Genomic DNA, 24815 nt, shown 5'->3' with positions numbered 1-24815 from the left:
TATTCCGAACTGGGCGGACACTCTGTCTACCCAGATACAACAATTAAATCAATCTTTGGTTAGACAAAAGTCTACCCCATGCCCCTCTGGGGTTAATGGGTCATCTAAGCGGGCCGCTTCCTTCTCACAATCCACTAATATTTCAGATAATTCTTCTGATGAGGATGGGGATTATACTGATCTGTCAGACACTGATACAGTCGCTTCTGACGAGGAACCTACAACTCAGGTGGATGTTCCTGACCTAGTGGATTAAGCTGATTCTACAAATCGATGATGAGGTAGATCCCACTACTGCATCTAAGAAACCTTAGAAGTTCAAACGTCAGAAGGTTACTAAAGTAGTCTTACCACATTCTGACCATTTAATTGACATACGTCAGGAATCCTGGTCGCCTCCAGGAAAGAAATTCTCCCTAAAAGTAACAAAAGAAAACCAAGTGGCGCTTAACAATCATAAAGTATAAAATATTTAATAGAAATGCACATTAAATACAATTCAACAACCTCCCGGGGGTGTGTAATAATTATTAAAACATCACAATAATGTTATGCAGCAATGTGATAGATCAAAGTACCTAGTATTTGGTTAGAATACAGGTTACAAACATGAAAAATAACCACTGTTAGCACTAGAGTCTCAGGATTGCTCAGAGAGCAATGTATAAACACTTAAAGGTGCAGCTGCAGAGTAGTTTCCAACTGGGAGACTCACAGTGGCATGTCCACAGGGTGGTACCCGTGACCCGGGTTGAAGTGGATATGTTCACCAGGTATTTAGCAATGTAGACAGATATTTAAAAAATATGTATATAAAAAATAGTGATAAATGAATGAAATAAAATAAATGCACCTGTTACCGCTGGGCAGGAGCTTTCGATTCCTGCTCCCTGGTGTTGTCCCGTTAGCCAGGGAGATGATGTACACCAGAGCCTCAGCGGGATGAAACAGAATTGTGTTGTATGGGAGACTTGATTCAGGCGTCCTCACCGAGACACTGCTGCCAGTGGGAGCTCCGTGTCCCCTTCCACATAGATCGTTTACCGTGTGGGAGACTTGGTTCAGGCGTCCTCACCGAGACACTGCTGCCAGTGGGAGCTCCGTGTCCTCTTCCACATAGATCGTTTGCCGATGGAGCCGGAATGACGGGGGCCCGGCCAGAAGCACCAATGAGTAGCCCGTCTAGCGCTCGTGTCACCCGTCAGTGTAGTAGCGGCTGTGACTGAGAGCCGCACGGGGTTGAGCCTGCGAGCCTGCGGGCTGTGGCGCTTGTGCTGTAGCCGTCGATCTAATTTCCCGTGCACGGCTCAGATGGCAATGAAAGTACACAGCGGTACCAGTCCTAGTGAATTTTCCTGTATTCCTTGTATTCTAAGGCTACATTCCCTATAATGTCTGCCACACAGGGTGGGAAATCCGCGGCCACTTAATTCTTCTGATGAGGATGGGGATTATACTGATCTGTCAGACACTGATACAGTCGCTTCTGACGAGGAACCTACAACTCAGGTGGATGTTCCTGACCTAGTGGATTAAGCTGATTCTACAAATCGATGATGAGGTAGATCCCACTACTGCATCTAAGAAACCTTAGAAGTTCAAACGTCAGAAGGTTACTAAAGTAGTCTTACCACATTCTGACCATTTAATTGACATACGTCAGGAATCCTGGTCGCCTCCAGGAAAGAAATTCTCCCTGTCTAAAAAGATGCTAGCTCATTATCCTATTCCTGCGGAGTTGAGTAACAAGTGGGAAACTCCACCGCCGGTGGACTCTCATATAGCCCGTCTTGTGGTGTCATCTACTCCGCCTGTCACCTCACTGAAGTAACCGACGGAAAAGCGTGTGGAGAGATGAATGAAGTCTATTTATTCCCTTACCGGTGCTGTACATAGACCCACTATAACAGCCTCATGGTTCACAAAAGGAATTGAAGCATGGGTTCAGGCATTGGAGGATGAGCTACCTCAGGATATTTCTGACACTGCCAGACAATATCTGTCTCATATTACCACTGCCTCCCACTATATTCAGGAGGCGTCTTCTGAGGCAAGTGTAATAGCGTCCAAGGCGTCTACTATGTCTGTACTGGCTCACCGAATTCTGTGGTTGAGGTCCTGGAAGGTGGACCTAGACTACAAAAAGACCTTGGAGGTGCTCCCTTTTAAGGAAGACATCCTATTCAGGGAGGATCTGAATAAGATTGTGACTGACTTGGCGACTGCTAAGACTGTGTTTCTCCCAAGTACTAATCCTTCTGCACCGAAGGCAAAGAGTACCACCTTTCGTTCCTTTCAACCTCCAGGGAAACCAAAGGGTCAGGTGTACCCGAGACAGGCTCGTACTTCCATAACCACCAAGCCCAAACCTAAACAATCCTGGGCTGCCCATCAGCCTGCTTCCAAACAAAACAAGCCTGCTACATGACAGGGCGGACCTCCCCCTGGGGGATCTCATGGTGGGAGGCTGACTTCTGCAGTTCACCCAGGCCTGGTTAAAGACCACTTCGGATGCCTGGGTGCTGGAAGTTGTCTCTCACGGGTATGCAGTCTCTTTCAAGAGACATCCTCGTCGCCAGTTCTGCTCGATGGTTACCACTTCAGAACCATTGAAAGCGTAAGCTCTACAATTGGTTGTGCGATCCCTCCTGGACACAGGAGTGGTAGTGCCGGTACCTCTGTCAGGGGATACTATTCGACCCTGTTACTAGTTCTGAAACCAATGGGTCCTTCCGGCCTATACTCAACCTCAAATCATTGAACAAATTCCGTATGGAAACTGTGCTCTATTGTACTGGCCATGGAACCCGAAGACTATATGGTATCCCTGGACATACAGGATGCTTACCTGCATATACTTATTGCCATATCGCATCAGCAATATCTGTAGTTTGCTATTGGCAACCTACATTATCAATTCCAGGTTCTGCCATTTGGACTGGCCACGGCCCCTCGCATCTTCACCAAGGTCATGGCCGTGATGACTGACCTTCTCCACCATCAGGGAATCAGGTTCCTGCCGTATCTGGACGACTTGTTGATCCTGGCGAACACCCAAGATGTTCTCCTCAGTCATCTGACGGTCCAATTCCTACAAGCCCACGGGTGGCTCATCAACTAAAAAAGTCCTTGCTGGTCCTTGCTCGGAACATGGTCACCTGGGGTCACTGCTAGACACACACAGCCAAAGACTGTTTCTGTCTCTGGAAAATGTCCTGAAATTTCAGGACAGGATCTGATGCTTCCTTTCTCGCCCAAGAGTTGTCTATACACTTGGCGATGCAAGTACTGGGCCTCATGGTGTCGGCTATCGACATGGTAGAGTACACTCAGTTTCATTCCCACCCTCTGCAGAGGTTAATCCTTTCCAAATGGGATGGCCTGCCTCATCGGATCAGGTCTCAAATGATCTCCTTGACTCTGGTGGTTCGTCTGTCACTGAGCTGGTGGATACAGCACCAATGGTTGAGCAGGGGACGACCCTTCTGGGTCCTACAAACTACAGACGCCAGTCTGCGGGGTTGGGGAGCGATGCTAGAGCAACACTCTCTCCAGGGTCGGTGGACCAAGGAGGAATCTCTCCTCCCGATAAACATTCTGGAATTGCGGGCAGTGTTCAATGCTTTGAATCTTGCCCTGCTTCTGGTACAGAACAGGTCTGTTCAAGTACAATCAGACAACACCACCAGGGTGGCATACATAACTCATCAAGGCGGCACTCGAAGCTGCATGGCAATGATGGAAGTGTCAAAAATCCTTGGTTGGGCGGAACACCATCTGCCAGCAATATTGGCAGTGTTCATTCCCAGAGTCCTCAACTGGGAAGCGGACTTCCTCAGTCGTCGGGACGTGCACGCCGGAGAGTGGAGTCTCATCCGGACGTCTTTCAACTCCTAGTTGACAAGTGGTGCCTACAAGATGTAGACCTGATGGCGTCTCGACACAATCACAAGGTTTCGGTCTTTGGATCAAGGACAAGGGATCCTCAAGCAGCGTTCGTGGATGCACTGGCAATTCCATGGAATTTTCAGCTGCCATACATGTTCCCTCCAGTGTCACTCCTGCCCAGGGTCCTACGGAAGTTCAAGCAAGAAGGAGGAATCCTACTTGTAGTCGCTCCAGCGTGGCCCAGATGGCATTGGTTCTCAGACCTGCAGGGTCTATCGATCGAGAGCCCGCTTCTACTTCCTCAACGCCCAGACATCCTCGTTCAGGGCCCTTGTGTCTATCTGGAACTGGCCAGACTGGCTTTGACAGTTTGGCTCTTGAAGCTTCACTCCTGAGGGCCAAAGGATTCTCCAAAGCAGTTATCCAAACTATGCTGAAGGACCGCAAACCGGCTTCTGCACGGATTTATTACAAGGTCTGGCATTCTTACTTCACCTGGTGCTAAGAATTACGATGCAAACAATTTCAGAACTTCCAGACTTTTGGCTGTTCTGCAACAAGGCCTGGACTAAGGCCTTCATTTGGCCTCCCTCAAGGTTCATATCTCTGCCTTGTCGGTGTGGTTTCAGAGAAAAAATGCATCTATTCCTGACGTTCATACTTTCACTCAAGGCATTTTACGGATCCAGCCTCCCTATGTCCCTCCTGTGGCTCCATGGGATCTGTCTGTTGTCTTGAATGCCTTATAAGAGTCTTCATTTGAACCTCTTGAGTCTGTGGACCTTAAATAGCTTACGCTTAAGGTTGTGTTTCTGCTGGCTATTGCCTCTGCTAGGAGGGTGTCGGACTTAGGAGCTATTTCCTGTCGTCTGCCCTTTCTGATCTTTTACCGTGACCGGGCAGTTCTCTGAACTCGCCCTGGTTATCTGCCTAAGGTGGTGTCATCTTTTCACCTTAACTAAGAGATCATGGTTCCGGCTTTTACCTCTTCTGGTTTGTCCTCCAAAGAGCAGTCTTTGGATGTGGTACGGGCTCTCCGTATTTATGTGGAGAGGACTGCCTCTCTCTGAAGGTCCGATACTCTTTTTGTCCTTTTTGGGTTTCACAAACGTGGCTGGCCTGCGAATGAGCAAACCTTGGCCAGATGGATTAGAGTGGTGATTACACAAGCGTATGCACAGGCTGGTCTTCCAGCTCCTGCTGCTATCAAAGCCCATTCTACTCGGTCTGTTGGACCTTCTTGGGCATCCCGCCGAGGCATGTCCGCTGAAAAGTTGTGCAAGGCGGCTACGTGGTCCTCAGTGAATACGTTCATTAGGTTTTATGCCTGCGATACTTCCGCCTCCCAGGATGCTTCCTTTGGACGCCGAGTTCTTGTGTCTGCTACGGTGCATCCCCTCCCGTGAGGAACTGCTTTAGGACATCCCCGGTGTATTCCCTGTGGAACACAATGTACCCGCTGCAGAAAAGGAGATTTATGGTAGACTTACCATAGTTAAATCTCTTTCTGCAAGGTACACTGGGTTCCACAGGGCGCCCACCCTGATGCACTTAGCTTCTTTGGGTTTGTATGGCATTAGCCGCTGGTCCCTTCTCCTGTCGTGATAATGTGGTTCTATGTGACTAACATCTGCCTTCTCTTTACCTGCTACTGCATTGGACTAGTTAACGAAACTGAGCTCCAGTGTCTGGAGGCGGGGTTATAGAGGAGGCCATGCAATGCATCCTGGGAACAATCAAAGCTTTAGCCTGTTGGTGCCTCTGGATCAAGATCCAACTCTCAACTCTACACCTGGTCTATTCCCTGTGAAACCCAGTGACCTTGCAAAAAGAGATTTAACTATGGTAAGTCTAACATAAATCTCCTTATTTATGCAGTATGTTTTTACTTCATGGTTTTAACTGCACCTGGCACAGTTCAGGTGCTGCAACATAGCATCTGTGTCCTAACTTACAGATGTCTCGCTTCTAGCCTACTGTCTCGGCTTCCTGAACATTATCACCAGCGGCCTGTTACTGACTAGTCAGTTTCTTTCCAGTGTGTTCCTCTTTTCATCTCTCCAACCTCACTTGTGGTCATTGTGACTACTGTTGCAAAGTTTTTAAACACTGAGTGCTGTGACATTGCATCTTTAGCACCAACACCTCTAGTCATCATCTTAGCCGGATCTGACACACACTGTACTTAAGCTCGCAACCATTTTTCTAACTCTCTTAAAAACCCAGTTTGACCTGGCCAGCCAGTTTGTATTTGGCCATTCAGTGCTACAGTGGTGGTGTAGGTACAGTCTCTGTAAACCGTCAACAGCGAGATTGTGCTAGTACAGGCCCAATTATTCCTGCTTAGAGAGTTTTCGGACGGTGCTCATACTAGCAGTAGAAGATTACAAGGCTAACTTCTGTATACTTACTTATAAAATTAGGGCTGTCTCCTTCCAGGAATCTTCCATCAATTGGTTTGGGCTTGAAGATATTCCACAGGGGATTCTCAAGGATTCTCGAAGCATCTTCAAAGTTTAACATTTCTGTGCTGAATATAGGAACCCATGGCTTTTTGCAGTGACTGCTATTACAGTTCTGTGAAATTCTCATCTAGATCATCCGTTCCACTGATCCTGAGGTTGCCTCCTAAAATCGACCACATCAGGGTTCAAGGTGTGATTATAATCCTAGTACATCTAGACTGGCAACTCATGTCGGGGTATGTCTACATTGTTAACTTGTTGACAAGTGTCGAGGGGCATCTCCCTTACATCCATATCTGCTGCAACAAGGTCTGTTACTACAGCTGGACCTCCCTCGGTTGGTTTTAACAGCCTGAGTCTTACCCTACAGCATTTGGCCCATCTTCTAGGGGTCTGTACCTGTTTAAGGGGTGTAGAGGTATTCCACTAACTTTTTTCTTCTGCCACTGCATGATGGGATCTTTATCTGGCCCTATCAACTTTCAAGCAGGCTTCGGTTGAGCCTTTACATTCAGCAGATCTTCAATTCATTATAGCAAAGCTACCCTCCTTATGGCGAATGCCACAGCCCAGTCTGTTACTAGATTGGAGACTTTGTCTTGCAAGCCGTCTTGTCTCCTCTTCCATGGCGGTAAAGCGGTTCTCCTTACTGTTCGTACATTCAAGCAGGTTGTTGGTTTTTTTTTACTTAAACCAGAAAAAAAATGTTTTTCCTCCTTCAGCGACTTCCCGTGAACGAGATAATCTGACATAGATGTCATTCGAGCTCTGCAGTTTTATTTGGACAAGACTTTTTCTGTCCATCGCACAGAGCTGCTTTTTATTTACAATGCACATACATGGTGCAAGGCTACCATCACCATAGAGGGTGTCTGCGTAGGGGCAGTAGCGGTCTTCAGGGCAGTACAACACAATGCTTTGGTGAAACAAGTCTATTGTGCAGACCCCTGGTCCTCTGTCCACACGTTTTTAGCGTTTTCCGGTTTTTGCTTCTGGAGACACCCACTTTAGGTACAGTTCTCAAGTCAGGCAGCCTGAGTTTGGATGTTGAGCGCCCCATGGTCCAGTGTTCCCCAGTCTTGCTGAAAGAGAATAGAGGATTTTTTGGTCACTTACCATTGAATCCTTTTCCCTGAAGTAGGTTGGGGAACACTGTTCTCCCTCCCTCACGCTCAGTCATGCAAGGTTTGGTTCTTGACCTTCTTTACCCTACTGGTTTGTTTGTTTGTTTGTTTGTTTGTTTGTTATATCAGTTTCATTGGGTTCCTGCTACTCCTTTCCAGATTCTTTTAAAGTAGTACTGGAATTCTGGGGTTGCGGGGGAGAGGAGCTTAGATTTAAAGCTACAGTATAGTTTGCGCCAACTCCTCCAGCCAACCTGCAATCCCATGGTCCAGTGTTCCCCAGCCCCAGGATTTAATGGTAAATGGTCAAAAAAAATCCTCTTTTTTTTAACTATTTTTATTTCCATTTAATTTTCTACATGCAGCTTGTTAAATTGTCATACTGCCCAACATTACTGACCAGAGATGGAGACAGAATCCGCAGCAATGGAAAGTTTGGTGGGTTGCAGAATAAAGCTCCCTCTATCGACAAACTTAGAGGAATGGTGTTTGGAGCTCCTCTACCCAGAGAATATGACATACTTTCTGCTGAAATCGGTGTGTGTAAAGCACTTTCATTATATTTTAATATGTAATGGGCAATATTCCTTTTTGGAACATTAAGACAAATTTTTGTCCAAGCCACAGGTTTTCTGAAAACACATTGCATTTCCAGGAAGCTTCATTCTTTTTGTGGTTGCCAAAATCTTAGATTGCCTTACAGAAATATGAACGATGGCAGATATTTTGATTTACAACTTATCTTACAAATCAATACTAATGTTTAGATTAAAAACTTTGTGTAGCAAATAGTGGATAAGATGATTAGTTCTTTGTGCATTCAGGAAGCAATCTCCTGATAACTGCTTTGTTTAACCATTATGGAACAATTTCAATTGGCTTTCCTCATACTGTACTGTATGTAACTTTTGTATACTGAAATTACAGTTACTAGTGCATATGTATATGCTGATGACATACTTTGCATACAGATCTCTTGCAGCAGTATTGTGCAGCAGTTACCAGATCGAAGTCCGTAGCTGAAGACCTTAACAAGCATACGGAGACCTTGAACTCTCCAGATATGAAGCAGAAGAAACAAGAGCTGGATGAGCAAGAGAGGTCTTTAAAAGTGATTGAGAAAAAACTGGGTATGAGCTGTCCTTTAACTTTCAAACATAGATGTATCTGGTTTTAATACTGTATGTCACAAATACAATGCCAGGAAACGTGTTCTTCCTGTTCAACATGTTTAGTAGTAATTATAAAACTTTTTTCTTCCCACGTTAATTAGGTCCGGTATACCCAAATTTATGCATAGGTGGGGGGTTTTTGAGGGAACTATTGAAAAATATTTTCCACATGGTTAAAATAAAGCTGAACCATAGATGATGTGGTGCGGATGAGAAATATGATTGACTGTTAGTGAGCATTCACAAACAAGCTTTTTATGGTTATGAACAGGTTGTGTTTTAAGACATGTGGAATAAAAAAAACAAACAGAGAAAATTGCAAAATTGGTTGTAGTTCCTACTGGCTTCATTTCAAACAATATTTGCATGTATACAGTGGTGTATGCATAGGAAGTGAGAATCAGGACTCGTGTGATCGCTTGCTGTCTTTATGTATTCAATCACTGGTAATTTTTGCACCTCCCCTATTATTGGTTATTAAATTCTAACTATTACCTCAATCTTTAAACTTAATTTCTATTTTAAATGTATATAGAGTACTGATGATGGTACATGTCTCAAAATAAGATTTTATGTTGCATCTTCAACATACCCCATCCTCTTAGATAAGAGAATTCCCTTAACAGTTTAATAAATGGATAATTCACCCTATAACATATATATATATATATATATATATATATATATCTATAGCATTGCTGGCATCTATCCTCTGCATCTATCTGTAGAAAGCATGCAGTATAAATGAAGTGTAAGTTTACAGAAGCATTTGATATTGGATTTTCCACATCCACATTCATTTTAACATGAAACATGTTTTGTTGAGCTGTAGTGGGCATCTTGACAGATGGAACCCCTGCGGTCAGAAGACCTGCGCCGTAATCCCACCACCTGTTGGAATGCAGATGCCAGAATCCCGGACCCAACTCATTTTGTTTGCCCTGAAAAGTTTCCAAGATTAACACACCAATCTGACTGACATTTGTGGCATGAGAGTATACCATTTGTTTCTGCAACGGGGTACACTGTGTTCCACAGGGAATACATCGGGGTGTAGAGATGGATCTTGATCCAGAGGCACCAACAGGCTAAAGCTTTAGACTGTCCCAGAATGCATTGCAGGGCCTCCTCTATAACCCCGCCTCCAGGCACTGTGCGGTCAGTTTTAGAGTTGGTGCCTGCACAAAGCAGGTCACTTAACAGGGAGGCTGTGCTAGGCAGCCCTGAAAAAGCTTTTTAGAAGACTTCAAGGGCTGCAGCACTTCATATGTCAGTGTGACATACTGTGCCGTGGCTCCATCACACCCCCAGCGGCGTTGCATACTCCCGCTGGCTCTGTTCCTGTGTACTTGCGGCGGAGATGCTCCGGTTTCTAGGCACACCACGACAGTTGCACTCTTGGATCGCGTGGCTGCTACTAAGGAAGGAGGTAAGAGGGTCCCCCAGGTGGGACCCGCCATTAAATTGCGTTTCGGTCACGTTTTAAGGAGACGAACCGCGACGCTGGCGTGGACACTGTGACAGAGCAGAGACCCCACTATATCCACTAGGGCATGGGAGCACAGGTCATATAGTAAAATATCCACTTTAATAAGGCTCCATAATATCCGGTGGTGAGGACGCTGGGTGCCATTTTCTAAAATAGATGCGACTGGTGTCCGGGACTGCAGGGCATGGTCTCCTGTGTAAACCCGCCTGTTCATCAACGCCGTGGTTCTACAAATACTTAAGTATTCTACATGTCGATGATAAGACAGCGTTAGTTAAGAACAAGTGTACCTGTGCAAGAATAAATTGTACGAGTATTCTGATATATACATCCGGTCTCAGACCGCGCATTGTTTTATATATATATATATATATATATATATATATATAAAAAACACAAAAAATTCCAATACCTTTCCTGCGCTTACAAATAAGCAGCACAACTGAAAGCCCCCCTGCTAATAGGGACTTAGCAATAGAAACACAGAAAAAACAGAGTGCGCTAGTAAACTAAGATGTTTGAGTGATAATCAATTCATCCACATATAGTAGGTTCTCTTGGGGTCTATTCCTCTCAGAGTCTTTCCCAGTTGGGGCCTACAGAGAAACCCACTCACCAGAAATATTCACCCAACAGAAAATAACAGATTAATAACAGAACTTTTTGTTAAAATAATTTTTAATACAAAATTACATACAATGTAATCACTTAATTTCATAAAACATTCCGACCAGTTGGACACATATCAAATTGCTATGATGTTAAACCAAGAATGGCCCCCTCACCTAACGGTGTGAGCTCTAGGAGGACACTTGAAGCAAAAAGGATAGTGTACAATGATCGATGAACATATATATATAAAAACGATGCAGACGGCACTTGGAATTCACTGCACAGCACAAGCAGGTAAGTAATAACGTTTTGAAGTTTATTCACATCTTCATCAGATTACAAATATGAAACACAGAAAGCATACCTTTATAGCATCTCCCCACCACCTGCACTGAGCTCAGTCGCAGGTCAGCCGGAAACGCCTGTTAATGACGTCACCAGGCCGAGCCGCATCACCTGGGCAATGTATACAAACAAACCCATACTACAACCCATAAATGGATAATCAAAAATTTAAAAATATACAGATACATAACATCAGTATATAAAAAAAGAATGACCAAGTGAAACAATACATAACAAGCATATACAGACAAATACAAAAAATTTATGTGAAGGACCCGTGGCTAAGTGCGGAGTCAAGGAGGGCACCGGAGCAGTATCGGACTGTGTGGGAGTGCTGCCACCAAGAACTGTATGTAATACACCTTTACTCGGCAGGGAGTAGGGGGTATGTGGCTTTAGCACCCATCTGTGATTGACACGTTTTTCCACCTTGCACCAGTGGATTTTTTAGTTCAGCTGATCATGGCTGATGTAAATGTGCCGCTGAGCACTATCAATGTGGACACTGTGAATCTAGCCCTCCTAACTCAGGGTACGACATTGACCTTTTCTGAAAGTGAAGCCGATGCTATATTGTTTGGACAGGCTATGCATGATGAGGAGGATGCACAGTCGGTAGATGTACTTTACAAGGAGTGGCTTAAGTTAAAGCAGAAAGAAATTGACTACCTCTATCATGGAATAACCCTCAGTGATTACCATAAAGAGAAACGTATTCCACGAGGGTCGACACAACACTGCTTTCTGCAAACGGTGGATTGCAGTCCTCAATAAATGTAGCTTTGATTTGTTGATTCTTGTCATTGAGGAATCTGCTCGCGAATTGGCTGTGGCTCGTGACAAGATACAGCTGTTTGAGACGAAATACAAAACCATCATTGCGAATGATACTAAGTGTAACTGGTTGGAGAGATTGGAGGGCCAAATTACTGCCTACCGTCGTGATTTGATACAGTTTAAACGTCAAAAACTGGCGAAAGTTAATGAAGACTATGTCCATAACCGTGTGTATCTGTGGGCCTGTGGCACACGGAATGAAAGACAGCGGTATTACAGGCATCGTAATTATAAACAACTCTGGCAGTCTGACTCCTCTGGTGAGGCAATTACACATATTGACTCTGATGGTGGACTTGATCCTACACTACCTGTATCACGATCCCCTTTAGGGGTACGTTACCGCCGGGTTGGCGGAGGCAGAGGAGGTTGACGCGCAGAGGTGGACAATGCAAGAGGCAGGGGCAGGGTGGGCAGACCACCACTACATCGGAGGAAATAGTATTTAACCTGTCATCGCATCAATTATCCACTTCTGAGATTAATGTTTTAAGTAAGGGATTGTCCTTTGTTCCCACTGTACGGTTTCAACCCATGCAGTGGGAAATTGAAAAATATAAAATTAACCGTCAATTAAAATTGCATGAGCATTTTAGGGGCTCTAAAGCCAACGCTGGGTCAGTGACACATGAGATATTACCTAGACAATTGGTGAAATTACAGGGTAAAAGTAAGTTTGAACCTGTTTCTAATAATGCCTCGATTAAAACGTTTGGTAGATTGCTTGATCATACTGTGTCAACTGAAATTGCATCTTGTGCTAACACTGTTTGTCATAACAACTTGAATAAAGCTGAGTTTCAGGCTTTGAAAGATCTTGCCAGTTATTCCGATATCACAATACGCCCCGCTGACAAAGGCGGGGGTATTGTGATACAGGATTTACATGAGTATAGAAATGAACTTCAGAGACAACTTTGTGATAGTAGTATATATAAATTACTTCCAGGTGACCCTACTGTGACATTTTCTAAATTACTAAAGGACCAGTTACAGCTGGCGGTTGATAATAAGGTTATTTCAAGTGCATTGATGAAGGCTCTCATTGCTGAACACCCGGTGGTGCCGATCCTTTACTCCCTACCCAAAATACACAAGAGCTTAGTCAATCCACCGGGGCGGCCCATTATCGCAGCCCGCAATGTTTATTCCAGAAAGTGGCGACTTACATTGATTCATTATTACAACCTTGCATTGTAGACAATGAGCGCTATTTGCTTGACACTACTGCTTTCATCAATTGTATTAGATCACTGCGGAATATTCCAGTCAGTAGTATATTGTGTAGTGTGGACATCTCCAGCCTTTACACAGTTATACCTAACAACATGGGACTGTCGGCGGTTCGTAAATTACTCACCGACAATAGGCTGTATTCCAGACCTGATGTAAACTTTGTGATGGACTTACTGGAATTGGTTTTGACACACAATTATTTTCTTTTCGATGGCAGGTTTTACTTGCAGGTTGCCAGGTGTGCGATGGGGTCCCCTGTGGCCCCATCGTACGCTAATGCGTATATGTTTTGCGCTGAGAAATCTTTTTTGATGGTTGTGAGCCGGAATCAATTCTTGTATATAAAAGATACATAGATGATCTTTTCATTATCTGGTTAAAATCTGAGGAGGATTTCGGTACATTTATCAATGAACATAATAGCTCTAACCATCCTATTAAGTTCACTTATAACATCAGTAAGGAATGTGTTAATTACCTTGATGTACTAGTCTCTTTACATAATGGAGTGTTACACACTGAACTTTACCATAAGCCCACAGACTGTAATACTTTATTACATTCAGAAAGCTTTCACCCTAGACCACTTAAATACGGACTCCCGTACTCTCAGTTCCTACGGGCAGTACGCATTTGTAGCGACAAGACAGCAGCATGTAAGCACATTGATGAGATGGTGATTACATTTAGACAGAGGGGATATCCCATGGATACTTTGTCAGCCAAATCTAGAGCTTTCAGCATGAATAGAGAGACATTACTAGCAGCTAGACGTAAGAAATGTGACAGTGAACGATTGCCGTGGGTAAACCATTTTAATACATGTAGCACTTCCATTTCCAGAACGGCTAAAACTTTGTGGCCTATTGTTGGGACAGACAAGGATCTAAATTTGGATACGGTGTCAATTATGCCTACATACACTAAGGGAAAAAACATCAGAGATTGGATTATGAGAACGGGTATTACTGGTTTGCCTACGGCACAGAGTGAACAAAATTTCATGGCACTTAGAAAAGGGTGCTTTCGGTGCCTTAATTGCACCACATGTAGGTCTATGACCACTGGCTCTTTTTTCTCCCATCCTCATAGTGGACGTAGATACTCGATAGATCATAGGGTTACCTGCACCACGAAATTCATCATCTACCTCATTACGTGCCCATGCGGGCTTTGCTATGTTGGCAAAACTGACCGCACTTTGCGTGAGCGTATGGCTAACCATAAATTGGCGATTGGGAATGCCCTTTTATCTGGCAACAGCGACCAACCGGTTGCCCGGCATTTTGCTCTGGCGCATCACAGTGTAGCTACACTTAAGTACATGATCATCGATCATGAGCCCGAGAGACTCCGGGGGGGGTGATAGGTCTGCTCGTTTGTTGAGAAAAGAATCCCGTTGAATTTTTGAACTTCAGACTCTGGCACCAAAGGGCCTTAATGAAATGTTAGGACTCCGCTGCTTTCTGTGAAATATAGGTCAATTTATAATGTTTTAAACTCAATATGAGTGGGTATACTTATTCTTTGTTTGTTATTTCATCTTTTGTGTGATTATAATGGTTGCTCTTTATATATATATATATATATATATATATATATATATATATAACTGTCCAACAATGAACGGCACTCAGAGTCAAAAATGATGCAAAAAATTGTATTCCACGGTCAACGTTTCGGGGGACGGACCCCCGTCGTCAGGACACAACAGACACATATATATACCTTGAGTTGGAGGGTTACTTCATTGTGCCATTTTTGTATTTGTCTGTATATGTTTGTTATGTATTGTTTCACTTGGTCATTCTTTTTTTATATACTGATGTTATGTATCTGTATATTTTTAAATTTTGGATTATCCATTTATGGGTTGTAGTATGGGTTTGTTTGTATACATTGCCCAGGTGACGCGGCTCGGCCTGGTGACGTCATTAACAGGCGTTTCCGGCTGACCTGCGACTGAGCTCAGTGCAGGTGGTGGGGAGATGCTATAAAGGTATGCTTTCTGTGTTTCATATTTATAATCTGATGAAGATGTGAATAAACTTCGAAACGTTATTACTTACCTTCTTGTGCTGTGCAGTGAATTCCGAGTGCCGCCTGCATCGTTTTTCTGTGAAGGACCCGTGGCTAAGTGCGGAGTCAAGGAGGGCACCGGAGCAGTATCGGACTGTGTGGGAGTGCTGCCACCGAGAACTGTGTATATATATATATATATATATATATATCTGCAGAGATGAAATCGGCACTCACAGGTTAAATGCTTCGTTGCCCTCCTCACAAGCATAAATGAAAAATCAAATTCTCCATGGAGCAGGCGGCACTCAGACTTTTGAATTAAGTTTTATTAGTCTCTACGTTTCAGGGGATAAACACAGCAGTGATACAAACAGGTTTAAAAAGATTACCTCGCAGGTGTCACACCTCCAACTGGCAAACAATCAGACACTTTAGAACATACAGAAAACACGACAAGGTACAAAAGAAAATCTGGTACACATATAGCAACAATATAAGCAAATGCAGATATGTAGACATAATGTAAGCATTTAGAAAACAAAATCTAAATCATAGAAAGCATTGCAGTCCTAAACGCTCATTAAGGAGAGATAGATAGATAGATAGATAGATAGATAGATAGATAGATAGATAGATAGATTGATTCATATAATAATCCAATGCAATTTTATTGTAAATGAAAATAATTATCTGCATTGCAAACATGACTATGTGTGTCTGTATCTGCGATGTGATTTCATGCATTCCAGATATATCTATCACTGTATACTGTACCCTAGGGGACTAGGTGCGTCTGGGTCCATATATAGTGCGTCACAGTATTTACCTATTACGTGTATTCTACTGTGTACTCAGTCACATAATACCGGATTTATTCGCAGGTGTTGTGAACTGGGTACTCAGTCACATGCTAACGGATTTATTCGCAGGTGTTGTACTCTGTCTGGCTTCATCGTACTAAACCGCTCTCTGTTGCATTTGTGTATAATGTTTAACATGTAGGGCAGTAAATCTGGGAACGCTCCTGCATCCTGCAGAGCAGGCGCAACGGATTTACCTGAGGGGGAAGTTTTGTGTGAAGGTCTGTGTACTATGTCTCATACATCCTCCAGTCAGTCTGCAGCTCCTGTAATCAATCAGGAGCCAACCTTAGCTGTGTTCTCAAACCTACTGGGTTCTCTAGTAGAAACGCTTTATGCCCCCTATGGGACCACCTGTAACATTACAGTCACTGATGTCCCCATGGTTACTCCGCTTTGGGTGGGATTGTAGCGTATGACTCATTCCTTGGTAAGGCAAAACCCTATTCCAGGTCACTCTCGTGTCTCTGGGTCATTTGAGCGGGCTGCTTCCTCCTCCCTATCTAATAATCTCTCTGATATTTTATCTGAAGAGAGGGGGATCATGCTGTCCTGTCAGTCCCTATATTAGGTGTTCCTGACAAGGATTTTCCATTGCCAAATGATACCACTGCCCTTGTGGTTACTGGATAACAAATCCTACAAATCACTGATGATAATAGGATTCCCCTACTGTGGTTAAGCAAACTGCTGTGATCACACGTCCAGGGCTGTCTTATCAGCAGTGTGGGCCCCTGGGCACAGCAATGCACTGGGGCCCCTACATATCCTCGGGGGGGGGGGGGGGGGTGCTATCAGCAGTAGCTTTGATGTCCCACGGGCGGTATGGGGTGTTCTATCTTCTGCTCAGCATATAAGACCTGGAGCAGTAATTTCTGCTAATTACTGCTTTACTGCACAGATGGGGAGGGAGAACACTAAACTGTAGAAGGTGGCATTGGGATGAATGAAGGGGCCTCGGTACATGACTTTCAGGGTGGTATGGGGTGTTTAATATGTACGGGAGGGGTCGATAGTGGAGTGAGCTTAATATTCATAATTTTCTGGTGTGGTGAGAGAGCAGCTTGCTTGACTGCAGATATCTTAAGTTCCTGGAAAAAGATTTCTTAGCTCTGAATGGGATAAAATATTAGAGTGCCTCACCTGTCAGGAGGTACTGGGGACTTGGGGATCAGAGTTCAGGAGCCAGAGCAATCCACCAATGAATATATAAAACTGCATATTAGGCGTGTGGAGCTTGAGCAGGGACCAGCTGCTTGAAGGCTGATATCTCTGGTTCTGGGCATAGTAGAGAAAATCTGCCAGTGTCCACCGAAAGTGGAGAGTCCCAGCTTTTGAACTGTATCCTCAGAAAAACTCTAAGTCATACAGAACCTGAGATATCTGGCTGGGAAGAGCAATTAACAGGCTTGGATGGGGACCACTGCTTTGAAGTTCGATATCTTTGGTTCCCTATGGCCGATTTAAAAAAATCTGGTACCTCTAGAAAGAGGGGACCCTCAGCTATCAGCCTAGGGCCCTTATACTCCTGGGGCCCTTGGGCAAGAGCCCATTGAGCCCATACGAAAAGACGGCCCTGCACACGTCAGAGGGTAAATAAAACTCTGTTACCACAATCTGACCATTAAGTGTACATCAGACAAGAGCCTGGTCTAATCCAGGGAAGACATTCCCCCTGTCTACAACGGGCGTTAGCTCAATATCTTCCCCCTGCAGAGTTATATAACGAGAAGGTACTTCACTGCTAGTGAACTCATGTGTCACCCATCGGGTGTCATCCACTCTGCCTCTCACCACGGTCCCCTCACTGTAGGAACCGACAGTTAAGCGTGTGGAGGGATGCCTGAAGTCTATTACTCCCTTACAAGTGTTGTACATAGACCACGATTGCGTCCTCTTGGGACTTCAAAGTAGATTGATGACTGGATCAGGCATTAGAGGAAGAGCTGTCCGAGGATATATCTGACAATGCCAGACATTCCCTGTCTCACAATACCACCACCACCTTTTTCTACAGCAGGAGGCGTCCCCTGAGGCGGGTGTGTTGGCAGCCAAGGTGTCGAATATGTCTGTCCTGGCTCGCCGTATTCTGTGGTTGAGGTCATGGATGGTGGACCTGGACTCCAAAAGTCCTTGGAGGTATTCCCCTTTTACTGGGGACATCTTATTTGGAGAAGACCTAAATAAAAATTGGGTCTCAATCAGCGGCTACTATGACTGCTTTTCTCCCAAATGCTACTCCTTCTGCACAGAAGGCAAAAGGTACCACTTTTCCCTGCTTTCGGCTTTAAGGGAAAGTGAAGGTCAGGCATACCCGAGATTATCTCGTGCTCCCAACAACCACTAAGCCCTAGGCCTAACGTTCCTGGGCTGCTCATTAGCCTGCTTCTCATGACAAGCCTACTGCATGACGGGACAGGCCTCCCCCTGGGGGATCCCGGAGTGGGGGGGACTACGAAGGTCTAATTAATGACCACTTCAGACACATGGGTGTGAGAAGTTCTCTCATGGGTACACAGCCTCTTCCCAGAGACGTCCCCCTCGCCTGTTCTGCACATCAGTTATCCCTTCAGATCCGTTAAAGGCGCAAGCTCTACTGATGGTTGTTCGTTCCCTCCTGGATACAGGAGTGGTAGTGCCGGTAACTCTGTCCGAGAGAGGCAGAGGATACTACTCGACCATGTTTCTAGTCCCGAAACTTGATGGGTCTTTCCGGCTTATTCTCAACCTCAAATCACTGAACAAGTTTGTGAGAGTATCGTATGGAAACACTGCGCTCAATTGTGCTGGCCATGGACCCAGAGACTATATGGTATCCCTGGTAATACAAGATGCTTACCTGCATATGCTTATTGCCATATTGCATCAGCAATGTCTGCTGTTTGCAATTGGTAACCTTCACTATCAATTCCAGGCTCTGCCGTTTGGACTGGCCACGGTCCCTCGGATCTTCACAAAGGTTATGGCCATGATGACGGCTCATCTCCATTGCTTGGGAGTCAGGTTCCTGCCGTATCTGGATGATTTGCCGATTCTGGCAAACTACCATGATGTTCTCCTCAGTCTTCTACAACTGACTGTAAACTTCCTACAAGCCCACGGGTGGTTCATCAACTGGAAGAAGTCCTCGCTGGTCCCTGCTCGGAGCATGGTGCACCTGGGCTGTTTCTGTCTCCAGAGAAGGTCCTTAAACTTCAGGACAGGATCAGATACTTCCTCTCTCGCCAAAGAGTGTCGGTACACTCGGCGATGCAAGTACTAGGCCTCATGGTGTCGGCTTTCAACATGGTAGTGTCGAAGTTGAAAATATTATACCCACACGCATCAAGTACAAACACCACACAGAGTGGCCTCCGTGCGTGTGCTTGTTCTGCCGTGCGTGCACATGCCCGCACGCTGCGTACATTGACTCACGAAGTCCTGCGTATTAGCGCGTGGTATGAGTAAATACGGTAGCATACGCATTCGCATGGAAAAGCCACAAAGACATAACTGACATTTCATCCACGTAGTGCATAATTTACACACAGCCCACACACACCACACCAGAAAGTTACATTTACTTTAGAAATTGAACAATAGAAATCATCAACTTTACAGGATATGAGGGGACAGAATTAGGTTAGGAGGTAGTGTTTGGTATCCAGTTGTACAGTATTTCAAGGGCAATATTCCGATGGCAGTTTGCAGAAAATAGCACGCTCCTGCGCATAGATATGTGCAGGAGTACAATATTAATATTACACTGTATTTAATGTACTCTTGATATTCGACAGGAACCCAGTGGAGGACATCTGCAAGTGCACCTGGACCAGGCATCGCCCACCTATTCAAACCGACCTATGACCCCTTATGTACTGTAAATGACCAGCCCTTTAACCTATGAATGAAGAGATTACAGTTTCCTTTGTTTCATGCTTTGGACCATTGCATAAAAACCAAGCCTCCTGGCCGGGCTCAGTCTATTCTCTGAAGGTCATCTATCCAAATTGACTGAGGACCGTAACCGGGTGGCGCAGGCGAACAAATATATGTATCCATTGGTTTTAGCCTTTTTCTCTTGTATTGTTGTATTTCTCTGTGAACCCCCTTTTAAGTAAATATTTGTTGCTGGGTTGGACCACAACATTACATATACAATTGGTGTCGCATTTCCTTTCCTGTTAGGGGTTAAAGTGTATAGGCCGCACGTGTAGCTATTTTGTGCTTACAGCGTGACGGTGTGCTTATGCAACATGTACGCATTTCATAGAGGTTTAACACACACACGATTAGAGGTTGCAGCAGCCTGAACATTTCTGTATTTAAGGTATTGCTGTTTCTTTCTGTAAGTTAATTGAATTTAACAGTAGAGTACGCTCAATTCCATTCCCGTCCTCTACAGAGGTTAATCCCTTCCAAATGGGATGGCCTGCCTCATCGGATCAGGTCCCACATGATCTCCTTGACTCCGGAGGTTCGCCTGTCGCTGACCTGGTAGCTACAGGACCAGCAGTTGAGCAGGGGCCGTCCCTTCTGGGTCCTACTGACTACGGATTACAGTCTGAAGGGTTGGGGCGCTGTGTTGGAGCAACACTCTTTCCAGGGTCAGTTGACCATGGAGGAATCACTCCTTCCGATAAACACTCTGGAATTGCGGGCAGTGTTCAATACTTTGTCTCTCGCCTTGTCTCTGATACAGAACAGGCCTATTCAAGTACGGTCAGACAACGCCATCACGGTGGCGTACATAAATCATCAAGGCGGCACTCGAAGCAGCATTGCAATGATGGAAGTGTCAAAAATCCTTCGTTGGGCGAAACGCCTTCTGCTGGCAATATCGGCAGTGTTCATTCCGGCAGTGTTCAACTGGGGAGGTGATTTCCTCAGTCGTCAGGACGTGCACACCGGAGAGTGGAGTCATCATCAGGAAGTCTTTGAACTCTCTAATGAACAAGTGGGCCCTACCAGATGTAGACCTGATGGCATCTCGACACTGTCACAAAGTTCCGGCCTTCAAATCAAGAACCGGGGATCCTCAAGCAGCGTTCGTGGACGCTATGGCAATTCCATGGAACTTTTGGCTGCCCTACGTGTTCCCTCCAGTGTCACTCCTGCCCAGGGTACTACGGAAGTTCAACCAAGAAGGAGGAATACTACTTCTAGTCGCTCCAGCATGTCCCAGATGGCATTGGTTCTCAGACCTGCAGGGTCTATCGATACAGGGTCCTCTTCTACTTCCTCAACGCCCAGACCTCTTCATTCAGGGCCCTTGTGTCTATCCAGACCTGGCCAGACTGGCTTTGACGGCGTGGCACTTGAAGCTTCACTCCTGAGGGCCAAATGATTCTCCGAGACAGTCATCCAAACTATGCTGAAGGCCCGCAAACCGGCATCTGCGCGGATTTCTTATAGGGTCTAGAATTCTTACTTCACCTGGTGTGCTGTTAAGAATTACAATGCTTACAAATTCAGTACTTCCAGACTTCTGGCTTTTTTTGCAACAAGTCCTGGACTTAGGCCTTCGTCTGGCCTCTCTCTAGGTTCATATCTCTGCCTTGTCTGTTTGGTTTCAGAGAGAAATTGAGTATATTCCTGACGTTCATACTTTCACTCAGGGTGTTTTATGGATTCAGCCTCCCTATGTCCCTCCTGTGGCTCCATGGGTTCGGTCTGTTGTTCTGAATGCCCTACAAGAGTCTCCATTTGAACCTCTGGAGTCAGTGGACCTTAAATGGCTCACAGTCAAGGTCCTGTTCCTACTGGCTATTGCCTCTGTTGGGAGGGTGTCAGACCTAGGCGTTTTGTCCTGTCCAACCTTTCTGATATTTCACCGTGACCAGTTAGTTCTCTGAACTAAACCTGGTTATTTGCCTATGGTGGTGTTATCTTTTTACTTTAACCAAGAGATTGTGGTTCTGGCCTTCATCTCTTCTGGTTTGTCCTCCAAAGAGCAGTCTTTGGATGTGGTATGGGCTCTCCGTATATACGTGGAAAGGACTGCCTCTATCAGGAGGTCAAATATCGGTTTTGTACTGTTTGGTTTTCACAACCGTACCTGGCCTGCGACTAAGCAAACCTTGGCCAGATGGATTAGAATGGTGATTGCGCAAGCGTATGCACAGGCTGGATCTCCAGCTCCTGCTGCCATTAAAGCCCTTTCTGCTCGGTCTGTTAGACCCTCTTGGGCGGCCCGCCGTGGCGCGTCCACACAACATTTGTGCAAGGCGGCTACATGGTCCTCAGTGAACACATTCATTGGGTTCTATGCCTGTGATACTTCCGCCTCCCAGGATGCTTCCTTTGGACGCCGGGTTCTCATACCCGCTAAGGCGCGTCCCGTCCCTTGAGTAACTGCTTTAGGATATCCCCAATGTATTCCCTGTGGAACACAGTGTACCCCGCTGCAGAAAAGGAGCTTTATGGTAGACTTACTATGGTTAAATCTCTTTCTGCGAGGTACACTGGGTTCCACAGGGCGCCCACCCTGTCGCACTTAGCTTCTTTGGGTTTGTATGGCATTAGCCGCTAGTCCCTTCTCCTGTCATGAGAACGTGGTTCTATGTGACTAACATATGCCTTCTCTTTTACCTGCTTCTGTATTGGACTGGTTAACAAAACTGAGCTCACCGTGCCTGGAAGCTGGGTTATAGAGGATGCTCCACAATGCATTCTGGGACAGTCTAAAACTTTAGCCTGTTGGTGCCTCTGGATCAAGATACATCTCTACACCCTGATTTATTCCCTGTGGAACCCAGTGTACCTCGTAGAAAGAGATTTAACCATGGTAAGTCTACAATAAATCTCCTTTTTACACTGTAATACAAAAGAATAATGAAAATCACTATCTCAGTTAATGGTATACTGCTGATTCTGATGGTAGTGATGATATAGGATAATTAAAAATGTTTTGGCTGTTTTAGCATTATTTTAAAAGGGCAAAATGCTAAAACAGCCGGTCTTCTGGCGTGCTGCCGCTACAGGAATATATGCCATGTGCATGGCATCTATTCACATTATAAGGGGAGCTTGGGGGAAGCCCAGTATTTCCGCATACCCCATCAGTGGCTCCATGGCTGGAGAATGCCTCCATTAGTGACATTGAGGGTGTCCGGACCACCCCCCAATAGAGACGCCGTCTGTGTGGCATCCCCTCCCTGGCCGTTTGTGCCCTCTTTTCGAGTGCGTGCACTGCCTGCTATGGCAGCTCTGCGCCATTTTTATTGTAAGTTGGAAAAATGGCACCAAGGAGCTTGTGTATATTTACACAAAACCCCTTAAAATTAAATGCTCATATACTGAACACAAAACCTCAGTTATCTGTATATATTATTATAGACTACATGGTCTATAAAATTGATGATAGTCTATTTTTAGAGACATAAATAAGTGTGTGTGTGTTTCCATCTGGAAATCTTAAAAAGGGTATCAATAGCTCATGAGCACACCGAGACACGATTATTTCCAATGACAGTATTTTTTTTCTGATGAAAAGTTAATATATATTATTATTATTAATATTATTATAAACTTTTATTTATGGAGCACCACTAGGAGTCCGCAGTACCATACAGTGATAACAGCACAATTACATAAATATTAAATACATAGGATATCGAAACACAATGAAGACACCAAAGACTGTGAAGTGGTAGGCGCTTAGAGGGTAGAATAGAAACACTTACCGGCATGTCTTGTTTTGCACAGGGATGAGTTATTTACCTTGTAAAACAATAGCTTATGCCAAAAAGGCACAATGAAAGTATTCTCTGTTGCTGTATCACCAAAGCTGAAGCTGAGTATTAAAATTAGTCTAGGAGAGGAGGATTCAATTAGCCATGGTGTTTTTAGTTGTCCGGAAAAAAACATCAGGAAAAAAATGAAACCTTATTTTTTTTTCTCTCAATAAAAAATTGAGGGCTAACTGAATTTCCCTTTAAATCGGTGTTTCTCATCCTCAACCCTCCAGTTTTTCCAACAGGACATGTATTGAGGTTTTCAGTCTGTGGAAACAGGTGGGATAATTACTCACCCAACAAAATAGATTGTTTTGTTTTTGTCCTCTGTCAGTTTTATTTTTTTGTCTTCTGTTTTCAGTTTTCATAGAACCAAAATATAGATTCTGTGGGGCTACTGGACTTAGAGGTTGGAAACTCTTTTTTTCAATGACCGTGTAGGTAAAGGGTGTATTGTTTCCTTAGTGAATTAATTCAGGCACGTAATCCATGTATTTCTGTTCTGAATTATGGAGTGTGTTTTCCAGGTATGACTCCAAAAAGCCGAGGTAATGGAGTGGAAGAGAAGTCAAATGGTCTTAGAATGGCTGACTGTCCCATTCCTCCTAAACGTGCAAAAAAGAGATAGCGACACAAACAGCTGAAATAAAGGTACTTTTTATTCTATTTCTCAAAAAAATATTCCGTTCTATAAACTTCTCTGTTGACACTCCCTGTGACCTTCACTGTGATCAATCATTAAGATCTTTGAGTATTGAAAGTACAACCCAAGACAGCAGAGACTTATAGGAGTGTACTAAATCTAATTTCTCTTAAGTCCTAGAGGATGCTGGGGACTCCGTAAGGACCATGGGGATAGACGGGCTCCGCAGGAGACATGGGCACTTTAAGAAAGACTTTAGGTATGGGTGTGCACTGGCTCCTCCCTCTATGCCCCTCCTCCAGACCTCAGTTTGATACTGTGCCCAGAGGAGACTGGATGCATTACAGGGAGCTCTCCTGAGCTTCCTGTCAGAAAGTATATTTGTTAGGTTTTTTTTATTTTCAGGG

At 44.7% G+C, this 24815-nt stretch overlaps 1 protein-coding gene across 1 annotated transcript in view; it reads left to right on the top strand.

The window, feature by feature from the left end:
- SMCHD1 (structural maintenance of chromosomes flexible hinge domain containing 1) overlaps positions 1–24815 on the top strand; it is an 838152-nt gene that overhangs the window by 795704 nt on the left and 17633 nt on the right. The window contains exons 45-47 of the mRNA XM_063923554.1: positions 7843–8014; positions 8449–8607; positions 24293–24416. Coding sequence (XP_063779624.1) covers positions 7843–8014; positions 8449–8607; positions 24293–24393 — 432 coding nt within the window. The 3' untranslated portion in view covers positions 24394–24416. The remainder of the gene's footprint in view (positions 1–7842; positions 8015–8448; positions 8608–24292; positions 24417–24815) is intronic.

This window comes from Pseudophryne corroboree, chromosome 5, assembly GCF_028390025.1.
Source record: "Pseudophryne corroboree isolate aPseCor3 chromosome 5, aPseCor3.hap2, whole genome shotgun sequence".
NCBI classification, from domain to species: Eukaryota; Metazoa; Chordata; class Amphibia; order Anura; family Myobatrachidae; genus Pseudophryne; species Pseudophryne corroboree.
Note: the sequence above shows the minus strand (reverse complement) of the source record. Positions and strands in the feature narration are given on the sequence as shown.